The sequence below is a fragment of the Schistocerca americana genome, chromosome 5, assembly GCF_021461395.2.
Source record: "Schistocerca americana isolate TAMUIC-IGC-003095 chromosome 5, iqSchAmer2.1, whole genome shotgun sequence".
NCBI classification, from domain to species: domain Eukaryota; kingdom Metazoa; phylum Arthropoda; class Insecta; order Orthoptera; family Acrididae; genus Schistocerca; species Schistocerca americana.
In genome coordinates this window covers 349581751-349599146 of record NC_060123.1, presented here as the reverse complement: position 1 = coordinate 349599146, position 17396 = coordinate 349581751, and the positions used below count along the sequence as shown (strand labels likewise).

Here is a 17396-nt window from a genome sequence, read left to right as displayed (position 1 = left end):
CTGAAAGATAAAGAACTTATCATAAATGAGTTTGGACTTGATAACCAGTTTGATATTTTTTGTCTGAGTGAACACTGGGCTAATGAGAATGAACTTGCAGTTGCCAAATTTGACAATTTTAGTATAGTAAATAGCTACTCTAGGAAAAAGCACATTAGAGGTGGTGTGGCAATTTATTCCAACCAGTCACTCAATTGTACAATAACCAAACTAGACCTAAATTCCTTGAGTGATGAACAGCACTTTGAAGTTACGGGTATAATCATTAATAGTCATAAGCTAATAGTAGTATCCATGTACCGATCACCAAAGGGAAGCATTAACATATTTTTAGAAAAAATGGACATGCTATTGAGTGAATTAAGTAATATTAAATGGCTACATTATGATATTGCAATAGGTGGTGATTTGAATGCTGATTTTGATGTTACTAAATGTAAGGGTAGTGTTGCAGATCTGGAAAACTTGCTAAGACAATACAATTTACATCATGTTAATAACAGGCCCACAAGAAACAAAGCATGTTTAGATAACATCTTTGTAAACTTCAAGACCACTGAAAACACATGCAAAGTTGTAGTGTTCCCATTCTCTGACCATGACTCCGTATCTCTAAATTATGCAAGTAAAATTCCCCTCAATAGGAGCAATGCAAACAGACCTGTCCCAACAGTTGTGATTACCAGACCCATAATTGAGGATAAAATTAACACATTTCGTAATTCCCTTGCTGACAGAGACTGGTTTGGCCATTGTAGTGTTGATGGACATTACGCATCAAGTAATGATCTGCCAGCCAAAATAATATTTGATAGATTTTTTTAATGCATTCTTGACCCTATTTAACCATAGTATTCCCATAAAGAAAATCAAAATAATGGACAGCAGCCACAAATCCAAATCTCAAAACAGACAAAATATATGGTACACTAAACAGCTAACAGATCTAAAGAAACAAGTTTTGTTACTGTACAACATATACAATAGTATGAAGTCTGACTGTGCCAAATCAGCCTATGTGGAATGCAGGAATGAATACAAAAAAGCCATCCTGCAAGCCAAAAAAACCTACAATGCCAACAGCATACATAATTCCACCAATAAATGCAAAACTGCTTGGAAAGTAATTAACAGTGCTGCCAGAGATACTAAAAAAGACAAAATTAATATCCCACCACAAACACTCAATGAGTTTTTTATTAATTCAGTGAAAGAAATAGGAGACGCAATTATCGAACCAGACATTAGTCCATCAGAGTTACTCTCCCAAAATTGGGGTAGACAGCCACTAAATACAAGCATGGTAACCTTCTCCGAAGTATCGCCTAGATATGTACAAGGGGTCATAAAACAACTGAAATCATCTGATAGCTTAGATATATATGGCATATCATCCAACCTGCTAAAAAAAGTGTGTGACTGCATTCTCTACCCCTTAACCCATTGCATAAACAAGTGCTTACTTGAGGGATATTTTCCTGATGAGTTAAAACTGTCTAGGATCGTCCCAGTATACAAAAAGGGAGATAAAGACTCTCCATCTAGCTACAGGCCTATTTCAATAGTACCCACATTCTCCAAGGTAATAGAATGCATCATGTACCAACAATTATCATATCACTTTGAGAATCTAGGAATAATTAATGCTACACAATACGGGTTTAGGAAGAATCTGTCGACCATTGATGCAATCAACACGGTAGTCAGTTACATCCTCAAAGTTTTTGAGAACAAAGGCTTTGCTCAGGTCTCATTCTGTGACCTAAGCAAGGCCTTCGACTGTGTTGAGCACATGCCACTACTAGAGAAACTAGAATTCTACGGCATCAAAGAAAACAGTCTCAGACTATTAAAAGCTTATCTCAACAACCGTAAACAGGTAGTTTGTGTTGGTAAGGAAATGTCAAACATAGAAAATGTTAAAGTAGGTGTGCCTCAGGGATCTGTACTGGGGCCCTTCCTGTTTCTGATAATGATCAATGACCTCCCCTCGTTTATTAGATCCACCACTGTATTGTATGCAGATGATACGACTTTTCTCCATAGCAGTAACAGTCTTAATGATCTTAAAACCTGTGCTGAAAATACACTCACTCATGCAGCATATTGGTTCAGAGTAAATAGTTTCCTGCTAAATGAAAATAAAACTCAGCAGATAATCTTCACTCTAAGAGACAAGCCACTATCTGATGACCCTAGTTCTGTTAAATTCCTGGGAGTTTATTTAGACGAAAAGTTATCCTGGGGCCAACATGTAAACTATATTAGTAGTAAACTATCTAGAGTAATTTATTTATTAAGACAACTCAGAAATTGTGTACCTGAAACATACATCAGATCATCTTATTTTGCATTTTTCCAGAGTATAATATCCTATGGCATTATCTTGTGGGGTAACTGTAATCATATACATGACATCCTATTATTGCAGAAGAAAGCCATTAGGATAATTACAAATTCTTCACATAAGGCTCACTGCAAACCCTTATTTACTAAACAAAAAATTATGACTGTAATAAACCTCTATATATACAATGTCTTAATCTTTACGAAGAAGAACCTACAAGATGTGAAACGTAGAGAAAATGTACATTGTTACAACACAAGAAGCATCAAACACATATACACGCCTTACCACAGACTATCAAAATCAATAAATAGCTATGAAACCACAGGGCACAAGCTATTTAATAATCTGCCACATGCCATACAGGATCTTCCTGAACATACATTCAAAGAAAGACTGCATGAATGGTTTATTGCCCACCCGTTCTATGATATCAATGAATTCTTCAACTGTAAAATGCAGTAATCCAACAGATGACCCACTGTACATTTATAGTAATATAAGCTAAAATATTTCAGTAGTCAATACCTTATCACACTGTATTATAAATTGTAACTTCATTTGACGTTTTCAATTGCTGTAATGGCCTAAAGACAATAAAATCTTTATTATTATTATTATTATTATTATTATTATTATTATTATCATCATGAAATTTCAATCACCAGTTTTCTCCTCTGATTGCGAAAACATTCTGTTGGCTCCCACCTACATAGGGAGAAATGATCATCGCATTAAAATAAGAGAAATCAAGACTCGCACAGAAATATTTAAGTGCTCGTTTTTCCCACGCACCATTTAGGGTGGAATGGTAGAGAGAGTGCTTGAAGGTGCTTCAATGAACCCTCTGCCAGGCACTTTATTGTGAATAGCAAAGTAACCACCTTGATGTAGATGTAAATATGAAAATCAAATATTTGATTTCATTAAGTATCTGAATGTTTCTTTTATCTCTTGAAACATTTCTTTAATCTCTTCATCATCTGTGGAGCTAGTTGGCATATAAATTGTACTAATGTCTTGACCCCTATACATTCTATTAAACAATGTAACAATGTTGACCTCAGCAGCAATAGTTTAATCTGCGAATATAAGATGAATGATGAATTTGGGAAAGAAACCTCATCTTATAATTGGGTAAATATGGTACCTACCACATACTGATGGCACAAAGTGATCAGCATGTCTATCGCCATGTCTGACACTAATTAACTAGCACAGTAACACCTATGTCAGCTATTCTTGGATTTGTGCCATATCCTAATATCAAAATGGAAAAATGGAACTTTCCACAGTGTGGCCTATGTGGGCTCCTCAACTGGACAGGATGCCACACCACCACTAGAAACATCTTCCTGCATCAAACCTGCACAAATGTAATAGAAAAGTACTTGGTTCCTTGCTCAGGGTAACTGTTGTTACAATCTATGTTATTGGTTTGTGTGTTGATACACAAGGATGGTAGTACACTATCCGACTAAGCTTACAAAGTCGAACTCTGAAGTTCCATCAGTCACACACCCAATCAAATAGGGCTTTCACATCCCCAAATAAACATTTTGCAGCTGTACTTAAAAATGTTCCTCAAAGCTTATTTCATAACAAGTTTCTAGCCTGGGAAACAAATCTCAAACAAAAACAGGAAAGAAGATTATGTTTCACCATCAACAACTGGGGCATTAGAGATGGAGCACAAGCTCAGATTTTGGAAGGATGAGGAAAGAAATCGGCTATGTCTTTCTGAGAGGAACCATCCCAGGATTCACCTAAAATAATATAGGGAAATTACAAGAAACCCAAATCTGGATGGTCAGATGGTAATTTGAACTGCCATTGTTCTGAATACGAGCTCCCTGCACCACCTCAGTTGGTCACAATGCTCTTTCCACGTAAATTGTTCACCTTGAGTACGATTAGTTTTTCAAAGAATTTTACTTTCTGCAAACTCAACATCAAACAACTAAAATCCTCAATTGCTGTAAAATGAACTATTTCATTATCAAATTGAATGGTGTCCTCTGGCATTATCAAACCTGAATTCACAAAATCCAAACAACTAAGAGTATCTGAGATACACGAAATGCTCAAGACTACTTGAAGGCATTTGCAGATTAATGTAAGCTATATACTCAAAAAGAAGCAGCTGTGGTCTTACTGCAAAAACCATAACTTCACCATTAGACAGAAAAATTAACAGAAACCACAGACAGCCTAAAGTAGGAACACCCGACAGGGACTTCAAACTCCTCCTGGATGACTTAAGAACTTTAAACATTCATTACACAATTACAATTATTATCAGTGTTATCTTGTTGTTGTTGCTTTAGGACACAAAACATCTTAGTTCATACATAACATTAATTGGTCAATTACCAGATAGAGATGAAGTTGATAATATTCAGAGTCTAATAGACTGGAGTAGAGGAAAGGTTGAAAACTTTTACTCTTTAATGAGTATGCTCAAGCTGCTTAAAGTTAAATTTCCTTCGTCATATTACTATGATGAATAAAAAGTAAAATGTGATCTACAGCTCATGCTGCATCCGCTACGATATCTTATAATTCAGATGGCAAACATACATTAAAATGTAAACTGCGTCAGAAAATGGCACATTGTCAATGTTTGCTTGAAGTGAGCACAGAGTGGTATGCGGTCTCCACTTAACAAATAACCACAACTGAGAAGTTCTTACCAGACAGGTTATAATGCTCATTCAATGATTAAATAATTATATAAAATACTAGGAGCACAAATAGTCACTAAAGCGCAGTCATGATTAATTCTGACTTGGATGAGTAATGACGATGAACTGTCAATAGGCACATACAAAAGAAAAGAACTTGCTAGCTTTCGAAGTTATCGTTTGGCGAGCTGGAGTAAAAAAAAAAAAACGCACGCACACACACACACACACACACACACACACACACATACACACACACACACACACACACACACACACACACACACACACACACACTATTTTTCAGCAGTTGAAAGAAACCACTGGCATTGTGAACTCTAGCCAGCACTCAATGAATTAATTGAATAAATAAATTGTGAAGTATATATCTGCTGCATACTTAACAAACAAGTGTAAGTATATTCTTTCTTAATTATGTGAGCAATGGATAAGTACCTGTTCTTCACTGAATACAAAAAAAGAACCCTCCAAACTGTGTATCACAGGCATCACTAATCATGTATGCATGATTCTAATTAATATAAAAGATTAAGTAATAACATTCACATATTTCGTCTGTCACGAACATTTTAAACTCTGTAAATTAGAATACACAGCATATGAAGTTCAATTTTTATAAAATGCATTGTTCTTACCAACTGGACTTCACCAAAGGCTCCTCTACCAATGACTTTAATAAGAGAAAAGTCATCTGTCTTCATACGTAACCTACAAATAGTGGCTGCCACAGAATCATCTAGAAGTATCAAAATTACACAAAAATTACAATTATTAAGCAGATAACTAAATAGCAAATACAATGTTAAAGTATATTTCCATTGTTGCTTAAAATGTAATCGACACAACCTGTAGCGAAGGAGGTAGTATTTTCTGCCTAACATGTAAATAAACAAATCAACACACAAAACAATGGAATGAATCAATCTAACTGCCCTAAAACATAATACCACAATACACAGCAGCTGATCAATAGCTACAGACAAAACAATGACAGATCTCAACAGGAAACTGTCGATATCTTACTTCTCTACAAGAATTAGCTGGTAGGAAAAGAAATGAGAAATCCAATAAAGGAACAAGAGACACGACCGAATAACAACATATGCACAATTTGAGACACAAATTCGTAAGGTTCACAACTGACTATGAATGAAAGCTGGAAATTCTTTAAATGTGCACAAAGAACTTAAATTTTTCCAGCATTGTGTAGCAATTTCTCATAATTTTCCTTCCCTAAAACCTTCAATCTCCAAATTTAGTTCTGCATGTGTGAATTACAACTTAACAATATTCAACACCTCGCCAACAGTTTCTGTCCCAAACCTCTACTGGCTTATATTCCATGACAGTCATGACAATTGCCACTGTCCAGCCTGCTGTCACTTATGTACATTATGAATGAAATACACGCAACACTGGTGTAATGTTCTACAATATTTATTATTTGTTGCATGAACCAGTTTTCAGCTGTTACACCATCATCAGGTACAAAGCTAAGTATAACTGATGATGGCAGAACAGCCAAAAATTGGTTCCTGTAACAAATAATAAATATTGTAGAATATTACATCAGTGTTGTGTGCTTCATTCATAATGAACAAAACATTCTACCACAAACTGATGGAACAGTGAATCCATGCAATTATTTTTACATTTTATTAAACTTATTAAATTAACAAACATCACTGATATGCTCACTCACTCATTACCAAATGTATTTTATGCTTGAAAAGTTTAAAACTCAGCAATAAAAAACAGAAATTACATCAAAATATTACTCACATCTATTCATATATGCTTCTATATTTTTCATTCGTTTAACAGCTGGGTGATCACAGTCCGAAACTAAGGCCTGAACTGTATCCTGAAATTAAATCAATGTAAACATGAAAGAAACTGTGTAAAGCAAAATGGAAAGAAACAGAAATTGGAATGAAAGGTAGCAAGAAACTTAAGAAGTAGTACAGAAGTAATTTAGGCACAAGGGGTGACTGTATGTAGACCTTCTTAATAAAGGATTAGGAGTGAGAATCAGGCATCAGAGTTTAACAGAAGGCTTGAAGAATTAAACTTACCAACAAGCAGTCAACATTTGCAACACTACGAGGATCTTGAATCTCCTCTTCCAACTGACGCAGTCGTCGTTTGCGATCTTCATCTTGTATACAGTCCATTGTAGTGCTAAAATATGAAGTGAAGCACGAGTTCACAGATCACATTTTCGCAAATTACAGCATCTTACACTAAGACCATGTATCAAAATATAATTAGAGCCACAAACTAGTTTATATAGATACTGTCAGTATATGTACGTAATATGCATCAAAATATTCATCAGAGGCTTGTCCGTTATTGTATATACATCTCTGAACTTAACTTTGGTTTTAGTTTTGAGACAAAAAACCTGTTAAATATGCCAAAGTGTGTTTAAATACGGGACGAATGTAAACATTAGGCTAAATTACAGGCCGTTCTGTCATAACAAGCTTTATTTGGCATTCACATTATCTACTCACCAAGCGGCTGCAGAACACACACATTAAGACTGTTGCGATTGGCAAGCTTTCAGAGCCAGTGGCTCCTTCTTCAGGCAGAAGGGCTGAAGGGGGAGGATGAAGGGTGAAGGAAAAGGATTGGAGAGGTCTAGGAAAATGGGTAGATTTTGGGAAAGTCACCCAGAACCGCAGGTCAAGGGAGACTTACACCATACGGGATGAGAAGCCCATATGGTATGTCTCCCCTGACCTGCGGTTCTGGGTGACTTTCCCAAAATCTACCCCCCCTTTTCCTAGACCTCTCCAGTCCTTTTCCTTCACCCTTCTTCCTTTCTCTTCAACCTTTCTGCCTGAAGGAGGAGACACTGGCTCCGAAACCTTGCCAATCACAACAGTCTTATATGTGTGTGTTCTGCAGCCGCTTGGTGAGTAGATTTTTTTGTCTATTCAGTTAAATAATTTTATTAATAACTGATTGTTTTTGTTGTTATAATAGCTTAGTTTGCTCTACCTTGGCTACTGACTTCTGCCAATGTGTTATATTTATTGAACGAACTGTATTCCTTGCAGTAGAAAATTGAGTGTATTGTGTTTTTTTTTTCAAAGTTTACAGCAAGCCCATTCCAAAGACATTATTTGCATCATTTTCTATTGCAGCTTCTTTTACTGGATTAATAATGATGCTTGTATCATCAGCAAACAGTGTCAATTTAGCTTCTTATTTCAGATAAGAAGGGAGGTCATTCACATATATCAAGAACAGAAGGGGAACCATGGTCAAAACCTGTGGAATATCTAATGTAATTTCATACCAGTTAGATGAAGAGGGAAACTTCCTTAAATCACTTAAACCATATACAGAAACTTTTTGCTTCCTGTTCTGTAAATATGACTTAAACCATTCATATGCTGTTCCATTTATACCATAGAATTGTAATTTCTGTAACGTAATATGGTTCACACAACTAAATGCTTTGGACAAATCACAGAAAATTCCTATTTGTGATATTTTACTATTTAAAGACTCTATTATGTTGGCAGTGCAATTGCATACTGCTGTCTCTCACTTCCCTGATCATTTGTCAGAAGATTATCAAGATATGTGAAAACACTACAATAAACTGGAACTGCTAATTTTTACAGAATTCACACACTGTCAGAATAAAACATGGAAAATGCCTAATGTTGACTGTTGTGACCAAGTGCTGTCGAAACTGAAATCTAATAGACATTTTTACTTAAGTTGGTCTAACAGTCCCTGTTAAGACATTCATCTATACAGTAGAAGATGTTGCCTACCAAAAAGTGTTTCAAATTCTGGTTTAACTGTGCTTTACATGAAACCAAATTTTTAATGGTTGATGGCAATTTACTGAAAATGTGGACCCCTTTTTGGAGAAAGGTAATTGATTTTAAGTCTCAATGTATATTGCTCTTATGTCTAGTATGGATATTACATATTGAGCTATTGGTTGGAAATAGAGACACATTATTTGCAACAAATTTCAATAAGGAATAAATATACTGAGAAGCAGTGGTTAGAATATTCATTTCCTTGAACAGGCTTCTATATGATGTTGTTGAACTAACACAACAAATGTGTCTTATTACACGCTTTTGCCCTCTAAAAACTTTCGCTTGGTTTGACGAGTTACCCCCGAATATGATCCCATATGACTTAATAGAATGAAAGTAAGCAAAGTATGGATGCAAGTTTTTTAATATTTCTCTCTCCTACAACTGACATCATTTGCATTGCAAATACAGACTTGTTTGGGCATTTCAGCTATTCTGTGGTATGCACTTCACAAGTGAATTTGTTATCAAGTTGTCACTGTCAACCTCTTCTATCTACACGTCTTCATACATTATACATGTGCTGCACGCTAATCTCTTACAGGTTCCGAATACAGTGGGTCTTTCCAAAGTCTGATGACGGTGAATTAATTTTAAACTATTTATTAATGTAAGTGGAAGTTTGATTAGAGGTCATTTCTAAATCTGTACTTGACCTGCTGTTTACTGTAATGTTGGTGTTTGCAAACAAAATTATCATATGGCAATGTAATATATGAGAGGTTATTAATGTACACAACAAAAAGCAACAGACCTAAAATGGAGCCTCAAGAAACATCACATATAATTAATTACCAATCAGATGAAGATCGACTGATTACTCCACAGACATTTCGCAATGTCACAGTTTGTTTCCTGTTAGCAAAGACTTGAAGCACTCAGCAGCACTGCCAGTGACACCATAAAATTCTAATTTACTTAAGGGGACATGACCCTGAACAGGCAGCATTTTTAGCATTATCTTCATCATCATAGTGCAACTGATCTATAAATGAGAGAGAGCTCAAAATTCTTACACACAATTAGGACCATTAGTCAAAGCTTTTCTCAAAAAATCATTGAGATAATTATTATATTTTGGTACTGACAACAATATTTATAATAGTATAAAAAACGGAACACTATTTCACTGTGGTACCATTTTCTTTGGAACCACTGGCTGCACAGTTTGGAAAAAGAGTCAGAGTACAGACATTACATAGGCCTAAGTTTTTTATGCCTCCAATTTTCTCCCCCGATGATGATCTGTGAAAAAGACAAGTAATTTCTTTTACAACAACAAAAATATTTAAAAATGTAACTCAAATATCACCGACATCATCATCATGTTATAAATTTTTCAGGAAATAATAGGCAAGGGAGGTAGTGGAGGATATTCTAAATATCTGTGCCAATGTTTGTGAGTTTAACTTCAGTCATTTAGAAGAAAAGTGTACCTGAATTATGAAAATTCAAGTTTTCGGTAAATCACAAAAGAAGATTTACAGTTTTATAACTTACTAATATGCTCGTTTAGAACAGTCAAGCAGCCTACTCCAGTTGTCCTGTTTCCTTATCCTCCATACTCTCTCTCTTCATTCTTTTCTTTATCCTTGACTCCTTGGTAGCAGAAGCAGCTTCTGCAGCTGTCTCTGTTTAAGTTGTTTATCAATAGCAGTTTGAGCTGAAGCCATATTCCAATCTGGATATTAGATTACTTCATAACACTGATTCTTGAAATTGCACCATCACTGAATGTTATTATTGCATCCATTACACCAATCTTCCGCACTGTCAGACCAACAAATACAGTTTTGGGCATTCTCTCCCATTTATAGCTGTTGAAGCTTTCATTTGCATTCTGAGAGACCATGCGTACATTTCCTAAGTAGATTTTAATTTGCCAGATCCCTATATATCGGCCTAATTGCCTCCATTACAGCAAATGGTAAGGAATACTTGTGGTTATATTGTAAGCCCGTAGCACTGCTCAACCAGTACTTGAACACTTTGGACACAAACCATGCTGTGGGATTTCATCTGTTGACACAATGTGAAACCATGTTGCCCAAATAGCACAGCCCATATTTTCCAAATCTCCTACATTTCTCCTTATTGCTAGTCCATAATACTGAGTCAAAGAATCAATTTCACTTTTTGTAAGACGATCTGGACCACCTATGTTTTTTTCCGTCTAAGAGTTTTTTTCCGCTGGAATCTTTACATAATTTTCTCAGCCAAGCTCCCGTTCTTTTTTGTACATGACCAAGACATTCAAGCTTTTCTATCAGAGTTTCCCCATATGGTCTGTCATTAACAACAGTAGTGTGTTCTTTACAGTCTCCATCCTCAAGGTAGCCTACATACCTCACACCACAACTGACCTCCGATCTTCTAAAACTGTTTAGATCTCCTTCGTTTCCATGTTTTCACTTGGGCCATCAATGTTCTTTACACAAACATGGGTGTTAATAAATTTACTTGAAATACGTTTCAATAAATGTAGCAGTTACAACTCCATTCAGAGAAGTATGAGCTCTCTTCTGCATAGATTGAGCAAATGCTGTTACAATGTCTGTATTCTCAGACAAGGCTACTGCTTCTTCTGCTGCTCTATTCACTGATGTTCACCTACAGCACATAAAGCCTTATGTATTAATTCATTGTATCTGTCAACCCTCAGTGGAGGTGGAGGCAAATCCATCACTGCATAAACGGTCTGGGCAGCTCGCCTTCCCCTTCCAATACATCGCATTGCATACGCAAGCTAAACATTTACACCATAATGTCGACTATCAGTTACTGGCAATGTCGTAGTATCACTGTGCATCTTACACGAGTTACAGGCAATCACTAACCAACTTGAAAGACCCTTCCTTGCTGAAATGTCCTCAGAAATGTCAATACTATCTTCACAATTGCAGTACTCACATTTCACAACACTCTTCAAAAGTCTTGACAGCATACTTAGGTTCACAATAACATTTCCGTCGTTATTGCTGCTCACAATACTACTAGGCTTGTTATTACACATTCAGAAACCGAAAGTTTATGCCCAGAAGCACTGCCTGTAGACACAGTTTCCATGGGCGACTATTGAGGCAACTGATGTGTATTATTTGGTTGTGTTTGGAACTGGTTGCTGCGAAACTTTTGTTTGGGGCTAAATTTCTTTACTCTTTGCATTTGTAACACAGGAAACACACACACAGAAACAAAACACAATAACTACAAAACCACACGCGTATGAAATTCCGAAATTGTATATTCTCAGATCTTTGTTTACATTCGAACCATAGACTTCTAGACATGTCTGTACTTTGGTTCCAGGAGTCACTGCCTTCTATAATACACCTGTGTTAATGATCCGTAACTAACAATGGAAAAAATGGAAGAACAAAATAATGCATCACATATTCTGACGCAATTCAAACTGACAGGTGGGCGTTCGCCCCTGTGCAACATTATGTTCAACCTCAATTTTAGAACGAACGGAAAATGATAATGCCCATAAACTATACATTTTTTATATCAGCATGAAATGCTCTTTTCTATGGATCAAGAAAACTTTTTTCAAATTTTTAGTCATTTTCATGAGCATGTCCCCTTAACAGAATGCTGTGATTCACACAGTCAAAGGCTTTTGACAAGACACAGAAAATGCCAATAGACTAATTTATTATCTAATGAATTAAGTAAATTCTCACTGTATGTGTAAATAGCATTCTCTGTATTGGAATCCTTAAGGAACCCAAACTGTGACTTTGGCAACATATTATTTGGAGTCAGATGCTTAAGAAGACACTTGAATACAACCTTTTCATATATTTTTGAAAAATCCAGCAAAAGGGATGTTTGATGCCATTTCTCTATCCCCCTTCTTGTAAAGAGGCTTAGCTTCAACATATTTTAACCAGTCTGGAAATGTTCTGCTGATAAGAGATTGATTACACAAATAACTTAAGATAGAACTCAACTCACATGAACACTGTTTGACTAACTTTGTTGATAAGCTATCATAACCACTTGAATCCATTTTGATTTTAAGGACTTTATCATGGATGCTACTTCTTTGGGAGAAGTGAGTGTCATTTCCATTTCACTTAAGTTAGTTACAAGACATTGGTCTCAAACATTCCATTGCACTGTTTACTGAACCTGAAAACCCCAGGCTGCCAGTAACAGAAACAAAGTAGGCCTACTTGTTTAAGAGGTCTGTAACACTACATGCACTTATTACCAATGCCTCATTTATTTTTAAAGCTATCTGTTCCTCTCCCTTTCAGGTCCCACTTGTCTCTGTTTTCACTATACCCCACAAGGTTTTTATTATGTTGCCCAATGTAATTATCTTTTTCTCATAATGAGGCTGCTTAGATTTCTGGATTACTTGTGTCAATATTTTGCAGTTGTCTTTGTAATGCATTACAATGATAACATCAGAGCTGTTTCTAGATAATAGATAGTTTTCTTTTCGTCCCGTACAATAGGCTTATTCCTTGTGTAATCCATGATTTATTTTTAGACTTATGTTTGATTTGAGTTACCTTTAGCAGGCAACTATTTTCAAATGTGAAAGTAACTTTATTAATTAATGTTCTTCTATTTTCCATTTCAGTCAGAAGTATTGTCACCACCTATCCCCTTCATGTGTATGAGTTATCTTAAAAAATTCTCGATTTCTGACTGATTTATCATCCTCCTGTACTCATCTTTAATAGATTTTATATCCTGACAAGTTTCAACATTTAACATAACATGCTGCATGTCATGATCAAATGACCAATTTACTACTGGTTTTGTAACATTGTTTCCCTAAATTTGTCTACAAAGATATTATAAATAGCAGTCTCAGAGCATCTACAGCTTTTACATAACCTAGTTGCAAAGTTCACAGTACGAATTACATTGAGTAACACTGTTACAGGCAACTCTTTCCCATTATCACTGACAATGAAGTCCTAAACTGTTACTCTTCCTTCAGGTCCATCAGAAGGAGAGCACAGTTTGTGTTTACCTACAACAGCAGCAAACATCTGCTTTTGACAAAACCATTTCAACACGACATGCATGTCAACAAGCTTGATTTGTACAGGCAAAAACCTAAATCTTTAACAATTGAGCATTTATCAACTTTTGAAGAAAAGCTCCTCCAATTAAAAGCGTACAGGTATTCAAAAGGGAACTAAAACCATTCCTTATGGAATAAACTTTTTATAAAATAAATGAAGTCTTAAAGGCATCTTATACTGAAAGAATAGCAGAAACCAGTTGGGTACAAACACTTTTAAAAGAAAAAATGTGATACTTTTACTTTTGTCATGAAGTCACAATTTTGTATTTTAACTTAAAAGATGATCATAAAATGAAATTCATTTATGTCATTATTCTACAATGTGTACTTTCATTCATTCTACTATATTAACCATCCATAAAACTTACACTGGTCAGTAAACTGCTGGTTGTTAGATTACATGCAACCCATCGCTCATAGGATAAAAGTAAAATCATAGGCTATATACATGATATATAAAATGTTCACAGAATACTGTATTATTTCATTTGGCTTGCCCAGTATTATTAGTACATTTTTATTTATTTTTTTTACAACATGTAATCAACAGGACCAAATAATAATTAAATGAGTTCAAGTCAGAAACGCACTACATATACTGTGTCAATGAAACATTGATATGACATTGTTCATATGTTTCAACAACAGTGAATTATCGCAGCAGAATGTGAAACTGGGTGACCACATCCAGTGAATTAGATTAGTAACAAATTTTTTATCTGGTTATGTTTTCATTAATTATTATTGGTCTATTTTAAAATTATGTGTGTGCTCAATTTGTAATTGAGCAACTGAAAGTGTATTGATGTACCCAATATCACTCAACACAGTGACCAAAGAATAAACATAAACAAATAAATAAATAAATCACAATTTGTGGGACAGCTGCTGGTTATCTGATCCCTCCCTATGTGACATACAGAGATGAGCATATTCAAAAGTTCACAATACTAAATGGCCCCAAAGGCTGTCCTTACTGCAACTAACCATACTGTCATGCTGATGTCCAATAGTTATACTGAACATATCTGGATTGATATGGCAACATTTACAAAATGGTTTGAATTCATCTTCCCTCCAACATGTCAAGTGTCTGGAAGGTATTTAAGTTCTTTTACAGACGGTTTCCTATGTTTCCTATCTTACAACAGTCAAGTAGTTCTTGGCCTCTGTAGTGTTTATGATACAGAATTTACTACCATGCCACCAACTCCAAAAAAACCTATTTAAACCTCTCAATATTAATTTCTTTAGACCTATTCAAATGACATGGGGGACATTATTAAACATGTACAGAGCTATACACAGGAAATCTGGATTATCAAAAAAAATACTTGCCTCTTGGCTAAAACCCTGAAAAACATGCATGAAATTTCTTCAGAAGTGTCAGCGCAAAATTACTGGTAAGTGCAATCTTATTGCCAGTTTTGCAGCCTGAGGTTTAGCGTAATTTATAGTTATAAACATTTCACCTTCTATGATTTATAATTTTTAAAGCTGTTAATTCAACAAAATTTAAATAAAAGATCTAGATTTATTTAGCATAATTAGTGCCAAATTCTTTAAGAAAGACCTTGCTTTCTTCTTGGCTTAAACACAAGCCCAGTCATGTAGTTAAGGATAATGTAATCTGAAAGACAGGCTGATTTGATGTCTCCTACCCACAGAAATATTTTCTTGATTTTCAAGGATCGCTAAGTTATTGGGCCTACAACAAACTCTGGAACCGAATAGTGCTTCACTTTTGACCATTCTGACTGCCCGACACTGCAAACAGACAGACATCAAGACGGAAAAGGAATACAAGTACACTTAAAATTTTAGTTTCGAAATATAACCACACAATATCTTGGGAATACAATGCAATATTTGACTACAACTTCAAATCATAAACACACACTAGGATTTATAAATAGCCAATAGTGAACAACAGCAAATGAGGTTTAAGTTCCAGGCTTTAACACTGCTGCGGTCTTTCATAAGCAGTTTGTGAAAACGCTTAAGGCATAATAAAATTACACATGGATGGTAGGAGGATAGAGCTGCTGGTTAACTGCAGACGGGAAAATACAATCTGATTAACACAGGGCAAAAAGTAAGAGATATACGCAGTAACCATCGTGTATTATTCTCCCCTCCAACGTAGAGGCCCTACAGGACGTTCGCCAAATCTCATCCATGGAACACTACTACTTTTATATTGCATTCGTTTCAAGCCGTCGTGATATACAAAACGGAATGAGCGTCTGTGTTTAGTAAAACATCTCTGTGTTAACTGCGCTGGAAAAATTAGACGCACAACGTATAAGTTAACATATAGCTCGTGCTTGTCCGCAACATTTCTCTATCTCCAACGTAAATGTATCGGTAAACAAATTTACAATCTATCATACGGAAGAAATGCTGCTGCTGATACAAAACATAAAATGTGCAAAATTTCCGAAGTTTTGTGCTTCAACACTAACCTTAAACAGCTGTCGTTCCTTTCATAAATAAAGAGCCTTTTCTTACACCACTTGTCGCTGGTTGCAGGGTGTTATCCAAGACATGCACTGCTGTCTTTCGCTGTTCTTTCGTTTTACTGATTTCATGCGCCTTCTCAGCGTCATAACCTCAATAACATTCATTCTACACTAAACACTTCACTAAAAAACATCACACCTTATTTTAAGAACTGCATACTTGACATCGATCACAGTAAGTCACAAACCACTGGCACCTGGAAAATAAACTAACGTCTCGAAAGTAACTGTCCGTTCTTGAAACAAAATAACTGCTCCTGCCCACAACCGTCATTACAAAAATGACAGCTGTTCTCGTCGTAACACAATAAAAATCTTGTGTAACTTCGTACGATCCTCCATTCCAAACAGAACTACATAACGAAGGTTCGCCACAATTTCACTTTCCATAACTGTCTGTGCTACAACATTGATACATTAAACAACAGCAAAATGTCATACATAAAAATAAATTCATTTTCCAAGTATCTTTTTTTCCGTTTACCAAAGATGTAAATTATTTCGATCTTTGCTTCCCAAACGGAATCTGCAAAGATGAAACTCTAGCCTACCAAAGGCGTGTCGAAGCAGGTCGTGACCAGCGTCATTGTGCCCTGGCCTCGTTTTCACATAGCTCTCAGAAAAAGGAACTACATGTACAGTATATGAGAGATATCAAGATAATGAAAGAAAAACATCTGTCACTGCGTAGTTTATCTTCGCTGTAGTCCAAATAAACAGACAGTGAAACATGCTGACAGGAAATCAGAGAACATTTGCTTAAGGACAAGAAGTCTTGATGAGAAGTGACATGGTCCCTTTGAAGTGATCAGTGATACAAATTTTCTCAATATTTGAAAATCACAAAAGCCTACAATCGCAAGTATTTGTTTACAAATAATGCGATCATAGTGTTCTTGTTTCTAAATGTTGGTAGTA

At 35.6% G+C, this 17396-nt stretch overlaps 1 protein-coding gene across 2 annotated transcripts in view; it reads right to left on the bottom strand.

The window, feature by feature from the left end:
* The window catches only part of LOC124615439 (rho-associated protein kinase 2), a 209116-nt gene extending 192167 nt beyond the window's left edge, over positions 1–16949 (bottom strand). For both annotated transcript variants that reach the window (XM_047143326.1, XM_047143327.1), the window contains exons 1-4: positions 16422–16949; positions 7128–7233; positions 6835–6916; positions 5688–5788 (exon numbers count right to left, since the gene is read on the bottom strand). In XM_047143326.1, the coding sequence (XP_046999282.1) occupies positions 5688–5788; positions 6835–6916; positions 7128–7226 (282 nt within the window). In that variant the 5' untranslated portion in view covers positions 7227–7233; positions 16422–16949. The remainder of the gene's footprint in view (positions 1–5687; positions 5789–6834; positions 6917–7127; positions 7234–16421) is intronic.
* Positions 16950–17396: the final 447 nt, after the last annotated feature.